The sequence below is a fragment of the Mustelus asterias genome, chromosome 4 (genome assembly GCF_964213995.1).
Source record: "Mustelus asterias chromosome 4, sMusAst1.hap1.1, whole genome shotgun sequence".
In the NCBI taxonomy this organism is placed as follows: domain Eukaryota; kingdom Metazoa; phylum Chordata; class Chondrichthyes; order Carcharhiniformes; family Triakidae; genus Mustelus; species Mustelus asterias.
In genome coordinates this window covers 101903220-101927313 of record NC_135804.1, presented here as the reverse complement: position 1 = coordinate 101927313, position 24094 = coordinate 101903220, and the positions used below count along the sequence as shown (strand labels likewise).

At 42.2% G+C, this 24094-nt stretch overlaps 1 protein-coding gene across 1 annotated transcript in view; it reads left to right on the top strand.

Moving 5' to 3' along the window:
• Positions 1-24094, top strand: part of frmpd3 (FERM and PDZ domain containing 3) — a 191949-nt gene that overhangs the window by 85043 nt on the left and 82812 nt on the right. Inside the window, exons 5-8 of the mRNA XM_078212052.1 lie at positions 3709-3813; positions 5935-6042; positions 10806-10937; positions 16697-16816. Coding sequence (XP_078068178.1) covers positions 3709-3813; positions 5935-6042; positions 10806-10937; positions 16697-16816 — 465 coding nt within the window. The remainder of the gene's footprint in view (positions 1-3708; positions 3814-5934; positions 6043-10805; positions 10938-16696; positions 16817-24094) is intronic.

Genomic DNA, 24094 nt, shown 5'->3' with positions numbered 1-24094 from the left:
CGCTATTTTACACGCTGGGACATTTAAAATTCTGCCCATAGGTTATTTCATCCATTCTTTCCTTTATTCATCTATTCTCACCCTCTGAAGTTTGTCCTTTCCCTCTTACTCTTCAGTATGTTTTCTCACTTTCCCTAAATTTTGCCTTAAATTTTCTACCCATGGGTCACTTGAATGGGCTGAAGATCACAGAATGCAGAAGCAAAAATCCCTGACTAATATCTCCTAATTAAGTAGAATAATTAATAATTAAAGGTTGTAAGATATATGTTTAAGTTTAAAGTTTATTTATTTGTCACAAGTAGGCTTACATTAACACTGCAATGAAGTTACTGTGAAATTCCCCTAGTGTCTAAATATCTGTCTAAAATCTATAATTAGCAACTGGCTGGCACTGTTTGGTGAATAAATGTAAATAAGTCTGCATCTCTGGGATGTTTTACTGTTATGGCTTGCATCTAACTTATTGAGTTCCATGGGGTGGCACGGTGGCAGAGTGGTTAGCACTGCTGCCTCACAGCATCAGGGGCCTGGGTTTGATTCCAGCCTGAGGGACCCTCTGTGTGGATTTTGCACATTCTCCCCATGTCTGCGTGGGTTTCATTTGGGTGCTCTGTTTTGATCCCACAGTCCTAAGATGTGCAGGTTATGTGGATTGGCCATGCTAAATTGCCCCTTAGTGTCCCAAGATGTGTAGGTTAAGGGGATTAGTGGGGTAAATGCGTGGAGTTATGGCGGTAGGGTTTGGGTGGGCCTGGGTAAGATGCTCTTTTGGAGAGTGAGTGCAGACTTAATGAGCCAAATGGCCTCCTTCTGCACTGTAAGGAGTCTATGATTTCGTACAAGCTAAGAATAAAGACATTTTTGTTTTAACAGTCATGTCTCCTGCTAATCTTCTAACCATTTTTAAAATGGGCTGCAATTTGGAAAATGAAAAATTCTCTTGCTAATTTGTAAATAAATTGTAAATCCGTTGACAAAGAACAAATTTAAGATTTTTTATGAAAGCAAAGAAGTTTTCTCCCCCCCAGATCAAGACAACCTTACATCAGAGTGTAAAGTCATAAAGTAATAGGATGGAGAGACAAGTTAGAACATCTATTGAAAGAACAAGCATACATTTTTTGCTATTAACTGTTACTATTTCGCATAGAAATTTCAAGGAAGTACTTCTGGGAAAATCACCTCCATGGTTTTTTAGGGACTGATTCTGCTTTTGCTTGCAATAACAGCTAGAAGGAGGTTAACAACTAATTTCTTTGATGTTAAAATAAAGGGCCAAGGTCAACTGAGGAGATGTTTCCTTAGAGCAATATAGACTGAATTTTTCAGGAGCTTTTTAGGATTTAATTTATCTTTTGTCAATAGTGTAACGGTTGTAATCCTCAACAAAACAACCATATTGCACAGGCAGCTGATGAGAAATGCTCAGGTTTTTCACAGACTCATCATAACATCACAATGTTTTCTATTAAAATTCCAATCACACTGGAGTTCAGAACTGAATGGGCATTTTCTTGCCAAATCTGCAGAAAGCTTTAGGTTGTTTTTTGGAACTGAGATTAATAGTTACTCATTCCATTTGTTTGGCTAAAGAGTGAAGGTTAAAAGATAAATAGCTGCATTGGGTTCCCAACATCCCCTAAGAATGTGAGAATTTATGGGCCTTTCAGACTGGACAGCCACGAAAGGCATAAACTTATTGCCGCTGGCAGAGATCAATGTAATGAACATTGTAACACGAGCATAAAATATTACCTCTTAATAGTTGAAGCTCATTTTTGCACAAGTATGCCTTGAAAGATTGGCCAATCCAGTGGTATTCTAACTTCATGCAATCAATTCATGGGGGGAGCTTAAAATATTAATCTCAAATTAATATTTTAAGTTTTTTTTTATCCAGCACCAAAGATAAATCATTCTAGGCAAGTACATGTTAGTGTTTATTTGGTTAGGAATACAAAGTGAGCGAAATGCAAAATAGAGCATTTCATATTGAACGTAAGTTACATGGTGTTAAAATCTTTCATCCCTTCACACACACACGCTCCCACCACTAAAAGAAAAGTGAAATACCACCACTGATGGACATTAAATGTTTGGGACAGAGGTCATATGGGGTTACTTCATAAGCAACTTACAAAGCAATCCAGCCAGGAACATTATATTCTCCATTTACCTTGAAATATTGGAGCCAACAACAGCCCCAATGACCTTTGTGGAGTGCATCTGACAACATCATGAACTGTAGCGGCGCAGCTATCCGGAGGTAGCTTTGCAAAGTGAGCACTCATCCTTCTTCCTCTGGAGTCAGCAGAGTCAGTGCTGCAACATCAATTATTTTCTCGCCAAGAGTGAGCCAAGTGTTTGCCTTGACTTTATAGACCAGTAGTGAAGTTTCTTTATTAATCATCTATATGGATCTTCTTCATCCATTGGCAAAGGCTCCGTATCAAAGATGCATGTGCAAAATAACTCTGATGTGGAGATGCCGGCGTTGGACTGGGGTAAGCACAGTAAGAAGTCTCACAACACCAGGTTAAAGTCCAACAGGTTTATTTGGTAGCAAATACCATAAGCTTTCGGAGCAGAGCTCCTTCGTCAGATGGAGTGGATATCTGTTCTCAAACAGTACACAGACACAGAAATCAAATTACAGGATACTGATTAGAATGCAAATCTCTACAGCCAGCCAGGTCTTAAATGTACAGACAATGTGGGTGGAGGGAGCATTCAACACAGGTTAAAGAGATGTGTATTGTCTCCAGACAGAACAGCTTGTGGAATTCTGCAAGTCCAGGAGGCAAGCTGTGGGGGTAACTGATAATGTGACATAAATCCAACAAGCTGTGGGGGTTACTGATAATGTGACATAAATCCAACATCCCGGTTTAGGCCGTCCTCATGTGTGCGGAACTTGGCTATCAGTTTCTGATAGCCAAGTTCCGCACACATGAGGACGGCCTAAACCGGGATGTTGGATTTATGTCACATTATCAGTAACCCCCACAGCTTGTTGGATTTATGTCACATTATCAGTAACCCCCACAGCTTGCCTCCTGGACTTGCAGAATTCCACAAGCTGTTCTGTCTGGAGACAATACACATCTCTTTAACCTGTGTTGAATGCTCCCTCCACCCACATTGTCTGTACATTTAAGACCTGGCTGGCTGTAGAGATTTGCATTCTAATCAGTATCCTGTAATTTGATTTCTGTGTCTGTGTACTGTTTGAGAACAGATATCCACTCCATCTGACGAAGGAGCTCTGTTCCGAAAGCTTATGGTATTTGCTACCAAATAAACCTGTTGGACTTTAACCTGGTGTTGTGAGACTTCTTACCAAAATAACTCTGCCAGAGATCTACAATTCTCTCTGGAGGAGACACTCACCCAAATCAGCTGTAGAGCAATATTATCAAAAATTTCCATCATCATTGAAACTAGAGTCTATCAAAGGGGATAGTGACAAAAATGTCACCAAGAACAAAATAATAATTTGGCTGGGCAGTTTAAAAGAACCTGAAGAAAACAAATGAGACTCAGATTACAGACGGTTCACTATTGTTTCCTTTTCAAAAGTATAACATGTTGTTGTTTCAAAAGGATTCTAAAATCTTGTTTGTCACTCTAATTGACAAGGTATTGGGTTTCAATTAGGATATTGCTTTATCATTGATGTAACCGAGGTGATCTCTTCTCTTTCAGTCTCCCAAATCTGCCTTTATCAGTGCAGCAAAGAAAGCACAGCTTAGGACGAATCCAGTCAAAGTACGGTTTTCTGAAGAGGTCACGATCAACGGAAACACTTCTGTGAGTCCTTTTAACTTCTATGTCAGACACAAAGGGATGAATTTTAAACCCTCCCATGCAACACACCTAGAGAGAGCTGTGCAGATGGGAAGTAAGATAGTGGGAAGAGGTCACACTACATTCTATCCTCTCCATATTAACTGGAGGGCCAGCAGTGACTGGGAGGGTCAGCAAGAGGAAGATAAAAGCAAAATACTGCCGATGCTGGAATTTGAAACAAAAACAGAAAATGCCGGAAAATCCCAGCAGATCTGACAGCATCTGTGGAGAGAAAACAGAGCTAACATTTAGAGTCTGGCTGACCCTTCGTCAGAGCTGAACACAATAGAAAATAGGATGAAAATTATAGTGTTGGGGTGAGGGGGGCAGTCAAGGGGAATTGATAAAGGTGTCATAGACAAAAAGACAAAGGGAATGTAATTGGTGGTGATCATTGCTGAGGTCGGCCGCAACTTGGAAGGTCAGTGAGAAGGATGGTAGATAGCAACTGGGAAAGTTGGCAAGAGGGAAGAATGGGAACCTGGAGGGTCAGCGAGAGGCAAGTTGGGAAGTAGGAAGGTCATCAGTGACCAGAAACTTTGACTGAAGGAGGTTTGGTGAGAGGGAAGGTCAGCAGCAACCAGGAGTGTCAGAGAGCGGGTAGAGATGGCTCCAAACTGATGCAGATCAGGTCATACAATCCTATGTCAGACATGGTGCAAAACAATGTTAAAACACAACTCCCAACACAAAATGCGAAAATGGGCCCTATGAACTGAGCATTAAAGTAGAATGACTTAAAACACTGCAACTTAAAATGGAGACATACTATACACCCTTTAGGACTCAGGCAGCTTGGCCAGTAATCTTGAGTACTAATTCATTAGCTGAGGAAGGACAGTATCAATCAATATGATGTTTCCTTGCCAATGCTTGACCAACTACCATGGGATTTCTTGGGGTCCAGAGGCAGTGTTGGGGACTCCCAGGGTTATTCCCTCCTGACTGGGGTCCATTATGCTGCCACCTCTGGTTGTTCTGTCATGCCCGCAGGACAGGACATATCCAGCAATGCTGATAAAGGAGTCTGGGACACTGGCTGTAAGGTTTGACTCAGTGAGTACGTATATGCTAGCTTGTTGCCTGACTAGTTTGTGGGACAGCTCTCCCAATTTTGGCAGATATTCATGGTTGCTTACTATTAGTGATGGATGTCATTTTCCAGGATCACCTGGACAGGGTGTGCTTTTGTCATTTCCTTTGCCTCGGTCAAAGCCTGATGGTCCATCTAATTTTATTCTTATTTGGCCTTTCTGTGGCAGGACGAAATGAATGCAGGTGAGTGGCTTGCTAGTCCATTTTAGAGGGTAGTTAGTCAATCACATTACTGTGGAACTGGAGTCAGATGTAGACCCGAACGGGTAAGGGCGGCATGTTTCATCCCCTGAAGTACATTGAACCAGATGGGGCTTTATGACAATCTGGAAGCTTCGTGATCATTATTAATGAAATTATCATTTTATTTCAGCTTTAATAACTAAACTTAAATTTCACAGCTGCATGATGAAAACTGACCTAATGTCTCTGGAGCATTAGTCTGGATCTCTGTGTTAGTAGTCCAATAGCATTACTACTGTTCCATGGTCTCCTATAACTCTCCCTAACTCTTTTGCCGCTCTGCTGCTTCGCCACTGAACTCCTTCAAGACCGGTCTCCTCTGCTGTCAGGCTCCATCATTCTTCTTCAGACTGGACTTCGAAAGCCTGTTGTTCACCAATCTACCTCAGCTTGGTCTCTGACCTTCCACTCCTGCTGACTGTTCCAATTTTACTTGTTGGTCTTTTGCGTTGTTTTGCTTCAAGCTGACTCTGCAGGGCCTCAATTTAAGATTTCATCCAAAAGACGTCATCTCCAATAATCTTCCCTAGGTATACTTATTTCATCCTGGATTACGTGCTGCATGTCATGGAGTGAAGCTTAAAACCACAACCTTCTGACACATGCCAACACAAACCATTGGGACAGCAACAGAGTCATAAGTATGTGAAGTGAACCCTGGGAATAAACTTTTTTCCACTTGTTGGGTCAAGGATATTACAGAAGGATATTGGAATAAACCCAATTGCTTTCTATCTTTTTTAGGACTCTATGAAAGAGGAAACTCTAATGTTGATCTCAAACGTGCTGAATGTGTACCTGGAAAACGGTCAGATGAAATCGTTCACCTTTGACAGCAGAACGACCGTGAGGGTAAGAGGATCTCAGAAGGACAGAGGAAACTTCATCATCATTTTTAACTAAATTATTTTTTGTGCGCCATATCATCCCCATTCTACCTCTACTCAAACCGGAAATGGGGCAGCTTCAAGGCAGATTGGTTTCGAGTTTTCATTTCCCATCCTACATATTTTTGGGAGTCAAAAATTAATCCCTGAGATCCTTTCAAAGTAAGCACCTAGTAACGTGTCAAATTAAACATTTTCTGTGCGGAACCACCCCCCTCCATTTCCACCCACACACCTATCTTCAATTCTCACATTCAGAAATTTCAAAATTATAATTCTAATTTAGACACTAAACTGCCAGGTACTTTACTTTCATTCTTTATGTTACTTAATGTTAGGTACACGTGCACAGAAATCCTCCCATACTGTCATATAATTGTTTTATATCATATTTCAGGATGTTTCGATTTTTTTGCAGAGAAACATTTGAAAAAGTTGTCAATAAATATTGCATTTTAAAGCATAGCGCACATGCACATAGTTCTGTGCCAATAGGTAATTAAGATGCTAAAGACCACACTTTGATGTGGTTTCGTGCATATAAATAATAAGCAATTTATTAGCCTGAATTGGGAATTGAATAGCAACTCCGACTATGATTTTGGAAATCATTGATGCTTTCGAGCTAAAACAAAAGGATAAACTTTGACTTTTGCGATAGCATAAATCAGTGATAGTGAGCTGATTATCATCTCTCAATGGAAATAAAACTTGGGAAGAGACATAAAACAAACTGCCAACTCATCCATTCAACACCATTTCACAAAATCAGGATGTCCTCTGAAGGCAGAGACGTAGGCCCAGATTTTTGCCACGGCGAGAACCTTCCCATCGTAGTGAAAATGGCAGAAGTTCCCAAAACATGGCAATTTCCATTTTCATAGGAGTGGGAATGAGGGCAGGATGCATTTCACACATGCATATTTTACTGAGGCAGCTGTCCATTTAAATCATCAGCTGCCTCCAGTCAGTTGGGATTTTGTAGCCTTGGAGTGTGAAACCCAAAGTTTGCAAATTAGACATGATCAGAGCAGGTCTGAACTTTGTGGATTCTTTTGGGTAGCCAAGGTATCCGTTTGGAGAGATAAGATACCCCTTTTGATCTGGTCCCAGGACATTTTTGGTGGAGGTAAGGTGTCCTTTGGGGGAGGTAAGGTGTACTTTGGGGGAGGTAAGGTGTACTTTGGAATTGTTAAAATTAGGCATAAATGTGAACGAAAAGTATATCAACTCTTTGCTGTCAATCTCATTGGAAATGTTAGCAGACCGGTCAAAATCAACTGTAAAGACTGTCAAAGGGACCTGTCAAAATGTCAAGTGGTCCTGTCAAAGGGAGCTGTAAAGCCGTCAAGGCATTTAAAAGTCCTGCCATTTGAATCTTTGATGTCTGGAGTGTTTAAAACAATAATTGCTTGCTTCAGTTTGTCTGTTGACATTACTGGATTAGTGCTGCAAGGCTTATTTCACAACCATCCATTATCACAATGGGGTGTCTGCAATTTCACAGTTTGATTGACAGCTACAAGTGGCTGGAGACACTATGACATGGGACTATGAATTCCAAGGCATGTTGCTATAAGGAATTCAGTACTTGACTGAAATGTTTGTTGTCATAAAGCTTTACTTAGTTGAAGGAATGTAAATGTAGTAAATATCTTTTCATGAATGAGGGCGTTTTTTCAATAAAGCGATGACTACAATAGACACTAAGAGCTTTATGTTAGACAGTTCCAGATTTTCCAGTTGCATTGCGCCAGACACAAATCACGCTAATCCTGGGAAATTGCATCAGGGCCCAAAGACAGGTTTTGTGCCTGATACCAAATGGCTTGGTCTCTTATAGCTGGCGCAAACTGGATCTTAAGCAGAAAGGGAGTGAAGTTGATTAGCAGGAGATTCACTTGATTTCAATCTTGTTAGCGAGTTTGGCGCGAGTTCATCCCCCTCACAGAATGTTCCCACCCTCCTCAGCAGGAAGTCACATGGGTGCTAATTACTATTGGTCCCTTGAAGTGTGGCCCAGGTGCCATGGATTGCGAGGGCAAGCGAGGAGGTGAGTACCACTTAGCACTAACCACCAGGGTACAAAAAGGCAAGTCAGCTGCTGCCATGGTTCAGGGTGGGGGGCCTTCAAGGGTGCAGGGACTTGGGGGTGGGGGGTGGATTGGCTGGCTGGAGTGGGACCAGAGAATCCCACTGCCAGTGAACAGAACACCACCTCCTGCCACTGAGAAACACGTAGCTGTGAGACCAGAAAACTCCCCCCTGATGTTTGGGCAGCCGTTTTCAAAGGTCGCAGAGCTATGAGTTTTCCCAACTGGCAAACAGAAATCTGGGCAATAGGCAGCCATTCAGATGGTTAAAAAGAAAGCTGTGTGGCCCTTCAGTGGGATTCACAAAGTTGAAAGCGTTGGTGTACAGTTAGAAGCCATTCATTTAAGTCAAGTAACACAGCCCACTGATGTGAAGAAATGATGTGTGTTCTGTGTATTTTGTATCGTTATGCAAAGAAAAGTTGTCCCAATTGAATTAAATTTAACATACCCTGTATATTCACCTTACAATGAAATAAGGCTTGTTTATTAATTTACATCTGACCTTGTCTCACCAATTGCTTGATGTCCCTTTGGAGGAATTGAAGAAGCATGTGCAGAGGGCATGAATATCACCATTTTCACCATTTTACTACAAGGCCAGTGTCAGTCCATTCCCATAGAAATAATGCTTGGTCTATATATGGGACCAATGGATGCTGCTGACCCAAGGAGGTTTCTATGATAGGCCCAATTTTGTAACATCAATTCTTTTTAAAACTTGCTAGCTTCCTAAGTTTGTGTACCTGAAATTAAGAGTGAGATTAAATCGGTTTAATTACATGTTTTTCTCCAGTTTCACTGCCTCTTCGTGGAATCTAGTCGCCTTAATTAAATTATTTCCATGGCTGTAGATTTCTCTTGGATTTTCCATTGTTGTCCAAGTGTTCAAGCGAGGAAATAAAGATAACATGGAGTATAAAACTTAAGATCACAGATTCATGGATCCGATGTTAACACTGATGCGCAATTAAATCACTCGGGAGGCTGGATCGTACCCAGGAAATAAAGGCTTTTATTACTAACAAGAATGGAGCACACTATATACAATACAATCCCAGACTAAAGGGTCACCAGGCAGTGCAGTGACCTTTATACTCCTCCAGGTAGGCGGAGCCAACTGGAGTGTACCACAGAACAATATCAACAGGTAGAACACCCCCAACCCTAACCCCAACAGTGACAACAGTAACATATCTACAAGTACCCATAGTGCTGACCATCTATGGTTCAGTACTCATAGTGGTAACCAACTATGGTTCACCACAAACACTACTGCCTGTGATGAGAGTGAACACTTGTTCTGTTCATTGGTATAAAAGGTTTCAGCATTCACACTCTTGCAAAACAAAGATTTTCTACTATACTCACACCATTCCATTTCTAATTCGTAGGTATTTGTTTACGTGAGTAACAGCACAGATAAAGGGAATTAAGTAAGTTATGATGCAAACTTAATTTTGAGTGGAGGTCCATACCTGGCATTGCACAAAGATGGCAATTTGAATAATTCCCACAGTTCTTCAAAATTCTAACAATAATAGAATTAATTATGGAAAGTTAAGTCAATGGAATTAATATAGTGGAGTTTTTCCAGACTTTCTATTACTTTTTTAAAATCATTTATGGGACATGGGTATCGCTGGCTGGCCAGCATTTATTGCCCTAGTTGCCCTTGTACTGAGTAGATTGCTTAGCCATTTCAGGCAGTTGAGAGTTAACCACATTGCTGCAGCTCTGGAGTCACATGTAGTCCAGATCAGGTAAGGACAGCAGACTTTCTTCCCTAAAGGACATTGGCGAACCAGATGGGTTTTCCGACAATGGTTTCACAGTCACCAGTAGATTCTTAATTCAGATATTTTTTTATTGAGTTCAAATTCCACCTCTGCCGTGGCGGGATTCGAACCTCAGTCCCCAGAACATTAGCTGAGTTTCTGAATTAATAGTCTAGCGATAATACCACCATGCCGTTGTCTCCCGCAACTCTTCCACTCAGGTTATAGTAGACAAACTAGAAAACATAATTGGAAATTCTACCCTATGGGCCTGATTTTTACCATTGCGCCGCGCACATTTTCGGGCACAAAAACGTGGTAAAGTCAGGCGTGAGGCCATTAACGCGATCCGCGCCCACGTTTGCACAGATGCCCACTTTACCGAGGCCCGAGAATGGCCACGATCCGATTCACACCCGAAACAGGCGCAACAGCGATTTAAATGCATTTGCATGCATTTGGGGACCATCACTCCCGGGCCGCTTTATCCGCTTTCTGCGGCTGGGGAGCGATGTGACAGCAGCCCGTTTTTCAATTTTTTTTCTAACTGCGCATGCACAGTTCAGAGCTCCGATCGTTTCAGGCGCGCTAAGCCCCACCCACAGCGCGATTCAGACCCGCGCCTTTTTTTTCAGGCTAAGTGCGTATGGGGACGCCTGAGAACAGGTTTCCAAGTCGGATCTGAATTGCGCCCAGATTCAGCACTTAGAATGAAAATGGTAGAATCGGGCTCTATATCTTTCTACCACATTGTAACGCTCATATTTTGGTGTTGAATAATATTGACTGTTTCTACTTTGTGAACTTTGCATTAGAAATTTTCAGCTTCTGACTTACACAGTGTTGTGTATTTGTAGGACGTGATTCTGACGCTGCAAGATAAGTTGTGTCTGAGGTGCATAGAACACTTTGCCCTGGTACTGGAGGTGGGCAATGAAGGGCCAGAGAAAAAACTCCTTCTGCTCCATGAGGCAGAGACTCTGATACAGGTAGGTACAGATAGCTGATAAAACTGTTCTGACATTCATGTCTCAGCAATTGTTTCTTTTTATTTTTATTTTTATCATATTTCCTTCTGATTTTCCTTCAAAACCTTTTCTCCATACACTAGTAAGACATCTTAGGATATAATTCTCTGGGTGCAAACAGCCACCTGAGACTCATAGGCATCCTTCGTGTACTAGCTTGGGTGTGATTATTGAGTGCAGGAAAGGCTGGAACCACCCATTTCCACGTTTGATGTCTTCCTCACCTAAGATAACACTTGCACCCTTCAGGCAGGAATGTTAGATAATGATTAGGAACCAAAATCCTGAATCTTTTGTCCTTCCTTGTTATTCAGAGATTGGCGGTTGGGGCGGGGGGATGTCGGTTTGTCAGGAGGATGGGTGAGTTTTTACAGGCAACGGAAAAGGATTTAGACGTGTTCGAAAGTTAAATCCCTATTAATGATATCTGGTTGGAAGCCAACATCATCCTGTCGTTTCTAGGTTTCACTACAACAAGTTTACATGTAGGGAAACCTTCTGCAGCTGTTGAGTAAAGTATTTAAATATATTCTAATATGCAATTAAGTAATGTTTTAAGCAGGGATTCAAGCTATAATAGTCAGCTGATCTATTTTCCAAGCTGCCAGCAACTCACCAGGATCGCCAAGGCGTGTGCAAAGTAAAAAGAATTTCTTCAGCGAAACTGGCAGGCTGGGAAGTCTTTAATCAGTGAAACTGATCAGTTGTTCAAAGCACTTCTTTCTCAGAGAGTACTATCACTTCCTGCCAGTCACTTCACCTGTATAGGACTTCATTCACTTTCAATTGCACTTTCCTGCATCCACCTTCACTAGAGTATGGGAGCAACTTATAACTCTAATGGAGAACATGAGGAACAGCAACACTAACAGCACCAACAGCGGCAATTATAGTACATGTCCCTGGAGGGCCACCCTAACCCCACATTTCTGCTTCGTCCTGATGCTCTGCACTCTCTTCTACAGTTCAAAATCAATATATAGTTCAGCCATTCCAATCCATGGCAGGGTTCCTTCAATTCGAAATTAGTCAGATGCGGTGTGTCATCCTGCCTGCCCCCTCTAACTGACTGGGAAACCTAGAAGCAGGACACGAATACCATGGCTCAAAGCCTCAGCAAAGCCTGCTGGAGATTCTAGTGGTTTCCTGACCTGCTAATCCTACCTTTTCTGTGTGGACTAAGTTTTTAAAATTCAGCCCTACGTGGCTAGTCCTAGCACCACTATTATATTGATTTGATTTGATTTATTATTGTCACATGTATTGGGATACAGTGAAAAGTATTGTTTCTTGCGTGCTATACAGACAAAGCATGCCGTTCATAGAGTACAGAGGAGAGAAGGAAAGGAGAGGGTGCAGAATGTAGTGCTATAGTCATAATTAGGATGTAGAGAAAGATCAACTTAATATAAGGTAGGTCCATTCAAAAGTCATGATAGCGGGGAAGAAGCTGCTTTGAGTCGATTGGTAAGTGATCTCAGACTTTTGCATCTTTTTTCCAATGGAAGAAAGTGGAAGAGAGTATGTCTGGGGTGCTTGGGGTCCTTGGTTATGCTGGCTGGAGGCTGCATTGAAGGATGCATCAGCAGAACCAGAGGTCAAATTGGGGATAGAAGTAATGAAGAGGTAGATTGTTCCAAAGGATCGATTTTTAACCTTATGAAATCATGTAGGTGGATAGTTAAAATTGTTCAACCAACTTTCACGTCCTGAAACCACCTCCTTCATATGGAATGTGTTAACAGACGTGCTTATGTTAAATATTGATTTTTAATTCATTGGCTCGAAGCAAGAATTAGACTTTGAAAATACAGACTTTTTGAAACAGACTAAAGCGATTTCAGCCTCCAGCAAAGTGGCCGAGCCTAATCTACATCATCATAGATCACACAGAAACTTGTTTCAAACAATGATACCCCAATGGGAATTGTAAACAACCCTCTGCCAGCTTTATCAAAGACATATTTGGCAGCCTACAATAGTCAACAATTGGAAACAAACTATCCTGAGACTAATTACTTGAACAAAGATAACATAACATTCAGACATGTTTCAATCAAATTTTAGTTGGAATATACAATTCGAAACTGACAGTTGGATGGAGAAGTCGCCTGAAATGCCAAGCTGCATTTCTGTGCATTTTAGCACATGGTTTGCAGAACATCAGCAACAGTTGAGCAAATGAAAGCTTCCTGCTCTCTCTCCGTCCAAAAGCTGAGCCCTGTCTACTAAATTTGAATGTGTCTTCAGTGTTGCAGGAGACAGTTTTTAAAGGAAAACTTCAGTTTTACAGCTGCATCTCCAGAGAAGTAAGGAACACCAGCTATAATTTTAAACCACCTCAACGCTTAAAGCAAGGCCCTCGCAGCCTGACAAAAATGCCAGCTACAAACCGTGAACTTTGTTTATCTTTTTTAAGCACTTTAATTTGGCCAAATCTGTCCTCCTCACCTGGTCATACCAATCAGAATTTTAACCTGCTCTTTTGAACAGACAAAAGGCACACTGGAAAGGAGCAGGATCCTTCAATGCACATGCTGATCTTATCCGACTGTAATTGTAACCAGAGACCTGTGTGGGAAATCCATTGTGCCACCCTCACCATACCTGTCCTGACACTGCGGCGGGGCTTGATTGTTTGCTGTCTGCCTCAGCTCCCACCTGAAAGACACTTGCTAAGAGTTGAAATCAGCCATCAAATGCATATCACTTTCTGAATAAAGAATTTGTTTCCATCCTCTCTTTTCAACATAATTTACTTTAATATGAAGTTTATGTTCTTATAATTCACTGGGTCGATTTACCCTGCAATGTTCTGGGACCCATTCATCTTGATTATTTAATGCCTGTTGATTTCCCATAACAATGCACGTAGAGGTTAGAAGCAGAAGATAATCATAGCAAGTCCAAGCGCAAACTTTAATGGTGAAGATCAGAAGAGGTTGGTGAAAAAAGATGGAGGGGAAATATAGGTAATGGGGAAAGTAAAGAGTGATTAGAGGCAAAGCAGATAAAGGAGCACCTCCCATTATCTCTACCACTTAGAAGAACAAGGGCAGTAGATACCCCACTGGCAAGTTTCCTTCCAAATCAAGCACCATCCTGACTTGAAAATACATCACAGTTCTTTAGCTGTCACTGGGTCAAAATCATGGGATTGTCTCCCTTGCAACACCCTGGATGTACCAACATCACATGATCTACAGCAGTTCAAGAAAGCAGCTCAGCATGGCCTGCCCAAGAGTAATCAGGGAAGGGCAATAACTGGCCTGCAGCGATTCTCACATAACCTGAACAAATTAAAAGAAGTTAGAGGTCAGTAAATGCAATGGAGATGTTGCAGCTGAGTTATGGGATAGTGGGTGATGGATAAAGCAAGCTGGGGCTTGGGCAGGGAGAGAATAATAGATCATGATTTGAGTGCACAGTAAGAAAAGCAAAGTTAGATCAGGTTCAGAAGCTGGACTGAGGGGAAAGAGAAGAGTAACATAGAAGGTATTGCAAATAAATATGAACAATGTTATGGTGCACTTTCCCATTACAGAATTTTCAAAACAGCACAGCACACACACAAAATGTCAGATTTAATAAATAATAGATGTTTTTGAGGTTTACTTTCATTTTTCTTTGTAGTTCATTCCTCTCACACAATGATCATTCTTATTGCTCGTTTTTGTATCATCACCAATGCAATAATATACCTTTAGAACTCTTGCTATATTTGGCTCAATTTTATATTATATGGTGTAATGTAAAGAAATATCACATTTTCCCAATATCACTGTGAAATACTGTGAACAAGGTCATGCAGGGGTGTGTGTGAAATTGAACAACAATGGGGTTTAAAGAGGAAAAAGCATATTTAAGGACAGATTGAAAGCTGTATCCATTGAGTGACCATCCAGGAGAATGCTGTGTATAGAATGCTGTGCCTGTGAAAGAAGCAAAATGATCTTGAGCCACCCTCAGAAACATGTTTGTCTGTTCCAAAAAGCAAGATGCTGCCAGACCGCCTGAGATTTTCCAGCATTTTCTCTTTTGATTTCAAACTCTAGCATCCGTGGTAATTTGCTTTTATCCAAAAAGCAAGATGTTGTTACAAGCCTTGGTATCATTTATCCTCAAAGTGCCAAAGAACTGGGTTCAATTCCGGCCTTGGGTGACTGCCTCTGTGAAGTTCGCACGTTCTCCCCATGTTTGCGTGGGTTTCCTCCCACAGTCCAAAGATTTGTGTGTTAGGTGGATTGCCATGCTAAATTGACCTTTAGTGTCAGGGGGATTAGCAGGGAAAATACATGAGGTAATGGGGATAGGCCTGGGTGGGCTGAATGGCCTCTTCTGCCCTGTAAGGATTCTATGTTTATCAAGTGAGAGAGGGAGAAGCCTTGTGAGGTACCTCTCCCAGAGCAACAATCAATGTCTTTTGGTAACATTGCTGCAATTTTTATAGATTAAGGCCAGAATGTTAGGGCCGTTCACGCCCTGGGATTTTCCCATCCCACTGCAGTGAACAGAGATTTGATTGGGTGCCAAATTCTCTGACCTCGCTGCAGCAGGTTCATGGTGTGAATTGCCATAAATTGTTATGATAGCTTGATCAAGTTTCTCTTTGGAATTTGGTCAGTCTGGCAATTACCATCTACAATATCATTACAGTACTTTATCCACTGATGCACCAGGGCCTATTTTTTAAAGGCTGTATAAAGACATTTTTTGTAAGGAAGCAAATGTTACTTTTTATTTTTATTTCTTTTCCTTTCGTTTTGTTCTTCTCCTTAGTCATCTCAGGCCGACCACCCAGCGGCACTTTCTGGGAAGAATTTTCTGCTCTTGTTAGTGATGAGCTTGGAGGCGTGAAGGGCATTTATTTTGGTGGGGTAGTGGTATACCCAAACCCTGTCTCCTGTCTCGAATGTCCATATAAAGCATTCCCAGTTAAGGAGTAATATGGGTTAGATCCAGAGTAAAACATCCCATATACTGCCCATCAGACATTCCTAGGTCATAGGCAAGTGCAGAATTAAGCCAATAATGTGCCTTACCCCCATCGGAAAAGTATCCCTATTTTGCGCCACATGACATTTCCCCTTCTTACTCCAATCAACTTTGTAACCTTTGTGTGCATAACTGTGAAATTAGTACTGCCCACACAGTGATGTAAGAAGGCATATGATGCAGAGCCAGGATTGGTGTTGAGATGGACAGAAATCTAGGATGGAGTCAGCTCCATATCTGTATCCTCACAGTGGTATACAATCGATAGAGGGTTACCCTGAGAATCCTCAACATCAACTCTGGACCCCGTAAACTCTCATGGCATCACATCAAACACAGGCAAGGAAACCTGTTGATTACCACGAGAAGAGAAGTTTAAATCATCAGGCAGGGATGCTTTGGACTGCATGTGACAGTGGTGAAAGAGCAATATGTAACCAATTAAATTGCTGAGTATCCTGCAAATGTCTATTTTAATTTTAAAGCCTAAATTTAATATGTATGTCATTACACATCTGCGGAGCATAAACAGGCCAAACTGATGTTGACCTGTGTAAAATATGCTTTTAAAGTTTGATATATTCATGAATAATTGTTTTCAGTTCGAATTTTATGAATTGGCTAACTTCCGTTTGTCATGGAGCGTGAGCTGCTTACTTTAATATTTTTACTGAGACTCCAATGCACCTATCCTGTGTTCAATTTCTGTTGTGAATCTCCTTTAGGTTGTGCAGCGTAGTCACTTTAACACCATGAAGTGCATCCTCAGAATCACCTTCTTTCCAAAGGACCCTGTGGACCTTCTGAGGAGAGATCCCGTAGCATTTGACTACCTGTATGCTCAGGTGAGCTAAGTAGAGGAGTGGGAGTTTGAAAGTTTTGGGGAGTGTATATGAGCTAAATTAAAGACTGCAGACTTACATTGAGGGCATAATAACATAAGAAAGCGTGGGTGAGAAAAGCCCCTGGGGCTCATTAGGGTTAGTCCTCTATCTTTCATATCTATTATACAATATATCTGACCCATTTACTCTGCTGAGGAAAGGCTTCCACTGTTTCCACCTGTTCCCCAAACATAAATTAGACAAAATTCCTGAAAATTTAACTGAATACTATTTCACATGTGCAGGAAGGAACAAAAAACAAGTCATAAAAAAAATCAAGAATGATAAAACAGAAGGAAATGGATGATGTAGAAATATTAATAAAAAGTTCTATCACAGCACCAGAAGATAAGGATGTTTCAGGGTGGTGCTCTAAGACAGAAACCAAATGCATTAAATTAAGGAATAGAAAGGGAAATAATACAATTCTTGCAGATGCCTTATAGTTAACCAAACAGGGAGATGGGATAAAGGGGAACATTCATAAAGAATGTGGAATGTTGTAAGAACAACGGGACTATAATAATGGGCTACTTTAGCTAGTGGAAGACAATTATCAGCAAAGGTAATGAGCCATGGTCTTCTGTCAAAGCTAATGGCACATAATGTTAGAAATGCACAAATGGCAAAGAAACTTTGGGCAAGGGTCAATGTGTGGTTAAATGCAGAACTGCAAAATCTGTTGTCTGAGATGTGCCACTCCAGCATTAACTTAAAATGAAAGCTAGGCCCTTTGGCAGTGGGCTGACAGACAGAGAGGCTGGCAAAATGATGCAGGAAGGCAACTGGGACATGGGGACTCTCCATTATGGGCACACCATTGCCCACAGTGGGGTCCCTCATGGCATTAGCACCGACAGTGTTTCATGACCTTAATACCTACCCCACCTCACCCTCCCGCCCACCAGCATTCCCCAGCCCAGCTAACCTTTCATCAAGGAAGCCCAGCTATTGAAGCATCCTCTTCTTTGAGTTGCAGTCTCAGCAATGGCCATTGCTAGCTGTCGCACTGCTGAGGCTGCTAGGTTGCCGGTTGTCCGATTTGGGTGATGGCCCAAATGGCAACGCCCTGGGTTCTGTCATCAGTTGAAGCAATGTTATTCCTGCTTTCAGTTCCAATGGATTTCTTTCCACCTCCACAAAGTTTAGCCCAGCATCTTGCTATGTGATTTACTATTAAAATGCATTGGATAGCATGGAGTTGCTGTATTTATGCAGTAGGTACAAACTAAACTTGGCACAAAGAATTAGGACTAGTCTGAAATGTTGGGAGTCTTGGAGTCATTTAATGTCCTTGCATATTTAATTAAGCTTAGATTAGCTGTCAGAGATTCTTTCAATAATGTTCTAAGTGTTCATTGAACACTGCCAAAGAACCCCTCCAGCACTGAAAATTATACATTACAAGTGTGGTGTTTCAGTCCTTCAAATTTTAATTATTGTTGGAGATTTTAAAAATTTAAAATAAGTTAAGCTTCTTTCCTGTCTCCATTTTCTCTCTCCTACTTCAATTTTTCTTTGCCTTTCTTTATTTCTCTAACCGTACCTGAGCTGACATTAACATTCCGTCTCAGTCAGTATGTTGTGAATTTACAAACCTTTAATCTGATTGTTTAAGCAGATACACAATTACTTGCCCTGTTCTCTCAGGTCCCAGATATTTAGTTTCCTTTGGTGTGACGTTATGAGCTTGAACTTTTGGAACTTGTGCTGCAAAATCGCCTCAGGATTAGATGGGCAAATAAAGGCCATCCTTTGCCCTGCCGCTACAAATTATGGCCCAATATATTTGGTCAATGTGGGAAACACTCAGTGAAATTATTATGGTACCTTTCCTGGATCACTAACCTCGATTTTATCCCTACATGCTCAGCTAGGAATAGGAAATGGTTGAAGAGCAGTTGAAATGGCAATCCTGCCCAAAATCCACTGCATTCCTCCCCACCAAATTATTAACAGAAGCAAGAACGGGGGCCAGTGGATCTCTCACTGAGGAGAAACAGAAGGGTTTTCAATACGTACAAATTAGGATCCAATGATGCAATGAGACCTGATTTTATTTCAATATGGGGATCGCAGATGTCGAGAACGTTATCAGGGGAGCCCTCGTAAGATTGGATCGGCTACTGGCTATAATGGGGGAAACTGAGAATCCTGTTTCTACAGTTGCCATTCACTGCATCACAGCCTGTGACTTGTAGTCAGTGTTGTTTTTTTCTGGAATTTGACAACTTCTTCCTAAAACCTTAGCAGAGATCAGCAGCCCCCACCAGCTATGTGAGAAAACAATATGCATCATATCCAGGCCACCATATACACCACACTGGATGAGTGGCTGGGAAAACAGGGGAGATAATCTCTTGGATGAATATTTACAATTCAGATGAGTAGCTCCATCTTTGCATGGTTAATGTGCCAGACCAACCATGTTGGCCAGAAAGGGAATGGTGCCAACGTGGCATCTACATTCTAATGTTGTGACCCAAAAGCCAACAACATGGGGAAATAACCCAGATTGCCCTGGAGCTACATCTAATCCAAGTAACTAATTGCCCAGGCCAGGATAATCTTCAGAATAAATTGCAATGAATGCTGAGGCAATACCCTTGCCCATATGGATGCAGACAGATCACTGCAGTCATAAACAGGTGCTCATAAGCAGTTACCTTAATAGGGGACAAGAAGCATCTCATATTGAAATGCACACCGGAAACCTGAGTTCCATATCAAAAATGTGTATGTTAATTTGTCAAATTGTCTCTTCAAAGGTCCTACTTGGAACTCTGCGATCTGCTATCATTCAGCCCATTAGCACAACTGAGCATGTACCAGCATTGTAAGGAATAGCAATGGATACCATTGTCTTTTGTGGCAGTGACAATGCTACAAGCAACATGGTTATTTTCTTTGGAACACAGGAGGCTGAGGAATGATTTAATTGAGATGTATCAAATTATACACTACCAGAAAGACTTGGAAGCTTTGGAGAGAGCGCAAAGAAGGTTCACCAGGATGTTATCTTGTCTCGAGGGTGTTGATTATATGCGAGGTTGAATAAACTAGGATTGTTTTCACTGGAAAGACACAGATTGAGGGCAGACCTTATAGAGGTCTACAAAATTATGAAAGCCATCAACAGGGTGGATAGTCAGAGGCCTTTCCCCAGGATGGAAGTGCCAATTACAAGGGGAAACAGGTTCAAAGTGAGAGGGGGAAAGTTTAAGGGATATATGCAGAAGAAGTTATTCACGCAGAGAGTGGTGGGTTCCTGGAACATGCTGCCAGTGGAGGTGGTGAAAGCAGGCACTTTAGCAACATTTAAGAGGCATCTGGATAGGTACATGAATAAGGAGGGAATAGAGGGATACGGACCAAGTAAGGACAGAAGGTTTTTTTTAGTTTAGTTAGGGTATCGTGATCAACACAGGCTTGGAGGGCTGAAGGGCCCGTTCCTGTGCTGTACTTTTCTTTGCTCTTTGTTCTTTGTATAAGGGACTTTACAATAGATTACAATAGATGGGATAGGAAGGACCCAATGTCATCATCAGAGTTTTAAAATAATTGGTAGAAGGTTTAAAGGAACGTTGAGGAGAAATGTTTTCATCCAGATATGAGCCCGGAACTCACTGCCGAAAGGGGTGAGAGAGAGATAAACCCTGATTATGGGGTCGATTTTACCAAATCGGCTCTAAGTGCCGGGTGCGGTCATAAATCAGACCCGCGCCCGGCAGCCGCGCTCCAGCGCCCCCATACACTTTTTTTCGGCGCGGGTCCAGTGGGCGGGGCCTAGCGCATTTGCATCTGTTGGAGCCCCGAACTGCACATGCGCAATTCGAAGTCGACAGCACTCAGCGCGCCCGAGCGCGAAAGTGAAAGGCGGCGCTGACAGCGAAAACGGGCATGAAATTTTGGTAAAACCGGGCCCTTTATTTCAAAAGTGCAGGATATGTACTTGAAGTGCCGTAACCTACAGGGCTGTGAGCCAAGAGCTAGAAAATAGTTAGAACAAAAGAAAGTGGAAAAACGCAACAGGTCAGGCAGCATCCGTGGAGAGAAACAAAGAGAATGGGTAGAATTCTCCCATTCTGGGACTAAGTGTGGTAGCAGGTTGGGAACGTGGAACATTTTCTACTGAGGAGGCTAGCAGGAAACATGCCATATTCTCTGGTCTTGACCTTATTAATTATGCAACTGGGTGTATTCCATGGCGGGACAGGTTTAATGGCGCATAGTCTGTAGTCATGTCCAAGCGCCATGTTGAAAATGCGTCCAATATCACTGGCCCGGCCCGCCATTGAAGAAAGAAGGTGGACCTCCTGAAAATGAAGTTAGATTTCCTGCAGCACTGAGACAGGAAGATGGACCTCTTGAGAAAGAAGATGGATCTCCAGGAACATTCTGAGACTGGAAGATGGATCTGCTCCAGGACATTGAATCTGGAAGGTCCACTTGCAATGGTCTAGAATTGCTAACGGCCTCCATCCTGAACTTGGGAGGCAGCCCAGGCATTACTAAGGTGGGTCCTGACATCTGCACACCACCTTATTACTAACGTGTTTCACATTGGTGTGTTTTAAGGCTGGCATTGCGGAGAATCAGTCATGGGTGGAAGATTCTGGACAGGCCTTCAAAACATTCTATTAGCAGGCTCCATTGGGCTTTCCTACTGCCACGATGGGCACCAACAGAAGCTCTGCTTGGAATTTCATGGCAGCTTGAAACTGATTTCTTGGCCTCCCGCCATATTCTTCCCTCATGCCTGCCATTGGGCCTTGGGAGACTTCTACCCAGTGTTCAAGTCGATGATCTTTTATCAGAACTGAAGAAAGCAGAAAGATAACAGAATTTAAACCAGTGGAAGGGAAGAGGATGCAGGAAGAACAAAGGCGAAGGTCAGTGCTCTGGTGGTGCACACCAGAGAAGATTTGATTTCATGATGCAGAATCAAAAGAGAGCAATGGACATAGTAAAGAAACAAAGGTTGTGCCCAAGTGCTGCATAAAAATGTTCTGAATACAACATGAAGCGATAAAGAAAGAAACAAGATTAGATTAATTACATAACTGCTCCTTTGTTCTTCCTGCCCTCTCCACTCTTTCACTGGTTTAAATACTCTTACATTTCTGTCTTTCTTCAGTTCTGATGAAAGGTCATAAACTTGAAACATTTAAATAGAAACAAAGAATAAAGGAGAAGGTCATGCAGAGCCTGCTCCACCATTCAATATGATCATGGCTGATCCTCATACTACCCCGTTCTCCCCATATCCCTTTAGTGTCTAGGAATCTATCCATTTCCTTCTTAAATATATTCCATGACATGGCCTCCACAGCATTCTGTGATAGAGAATTTCACAGGTTCACTACCCTTGGAGTGAAGAGGTTTCTCCTCATCTCAGTTCTAAATGACATACCCCATATCCTGAGTCTGGTTTCGCTGAAATGATCACCAACTTGGTCTTCGATAGCTCCGTTGACACAGTTCGACCTGCAAATCTCGCAACCTCTTGAAACTGAGTCAGCAGCACTGCACTTGCCGTAAGAGATAGGATCACACATTTTAGGCACAAGGAATACTCAAAACTCGTTCTATCCTCGTTGCCAATGTAATGATGCATGCTCACAGACTTTGTCAGGAACACAACAAGTATTTATTAACAAGGAAAAACGGTACAGAGGCCGACAACCCCTTGGCTGCCCCGGAACAACCCACCAGCTGCCTCAGTCCCAACATGTTTTCTATATGTCTTTTGCTCAATATTGGACTCCACCCCCTGGAGTGATTACCCACTCTCAGTCCCAGTTGATCCCTCAAGCCAACTGACCCTCTTCAGCTGTGATCTTTTAAAGGGACAGTTACCACAGGGATGGTGAGTGTAAACGTAAGAAAATGTTGAGGGGACTGAGCTCCCCCCCCCCCCCATTTCAGTTAAATACATCTGGGCACAATTTTATCGACAGATCAGCAGGCTTATTGGAGAGAGATGATGCTGGTTATATTTGGGGTAGACTTTTGGTAGAGGGCCTCTCTGCCCAATTTTATTTGCAATACCACCTCTAGACTGCTAGAAAGTGAAGGTTGGGGGGATGTTTGAAGGAAAATCCAGGCTAAAAGTCAACAGATCTTTTATAAAAACAGAAAACATTAGCAAGTTTCAAACAGAGAAGCAAGGGCATTTTCCGTGCTACTCCTTAACTCAGTCTGTTATGCATGACCTAGAACATCCTTACATACTAGTGCTGTGATAGAATATTTTATGAATCCTGCTCCCCTCCCCCTCTTTTTCTCCCTCCTCCATCAATGTTGCTGCTTCTTTGAGTGATGTCAGCCATTTCATATTGCAGGTAGAAATTCCTGTTCTGGCAAGAATTCCATCATGTGGAAATGCCGGCGTTGGACTGGGGTGAACACAGTAAGAGTTTTAACAACACCAGGTTAAAGTCCAACAGGTTTATTTGGTAGCAAATGCCATTAGCTTTCGGAGCGCTGCTCCTTCGTCAGATGGAGTGGATATCTGCTCTCAAACAGGGCACAGAGACACAAAATCAAGTTACAGAGTACTGATTAGAATGCGAATCCCTACAGCCAATGTGGGTGGAGGGAGCATTAAGCACAGGTTAAAGAGATATGTATTGTCTCCAGACAGGATAGCAGCAAGTCCAGGAGGCAAGCTGTGGGGGTTACTGATAATGTGACATAAATCCAACATCCCGGTTTAGGCCATCCTCATGTGTGCGGAACTTGGCTATCAGTTTCTGCTCAGCGACTCTGCGCTGTCGTGTGTCGTGAAGGCCGCCTTGAAGAACGCTTACCTGAAGATCAGAGGCTGAATGCCCGTGACTGCTGAAGTGCTCCCCGACAGGAAGAGAACAGTCTTGCCTGGTGATTGTCGAGCGGTGTTCATTCATCCGTTGTCGTAGCGTCTGCATGGTTTCCCCAATGTACCATGCCTCGGGACATCCTTTCCTGCAGCTTATCAGGTAGACAACGTTGGCCGAGTTGCAAGAGTAGGTACCGTGTACCTGGTAGATGGATCTTTAAGATCTGGTTGGTTGTAGGGATTCGCATTCTAATCAGTATTCTGTAACTTGATTTTGTGTCTCTGTGCCCTGTTTGAGAGCAGATATCCACTCCATCTGACAAAGGAGCAGCGCTCCGAAAGCTAATGGTATTTGCTACCAAATAAACCTGTTGGACTTTAACCTGGTGTTGTTAAAACTCTTAAAGAATTCCATCCAC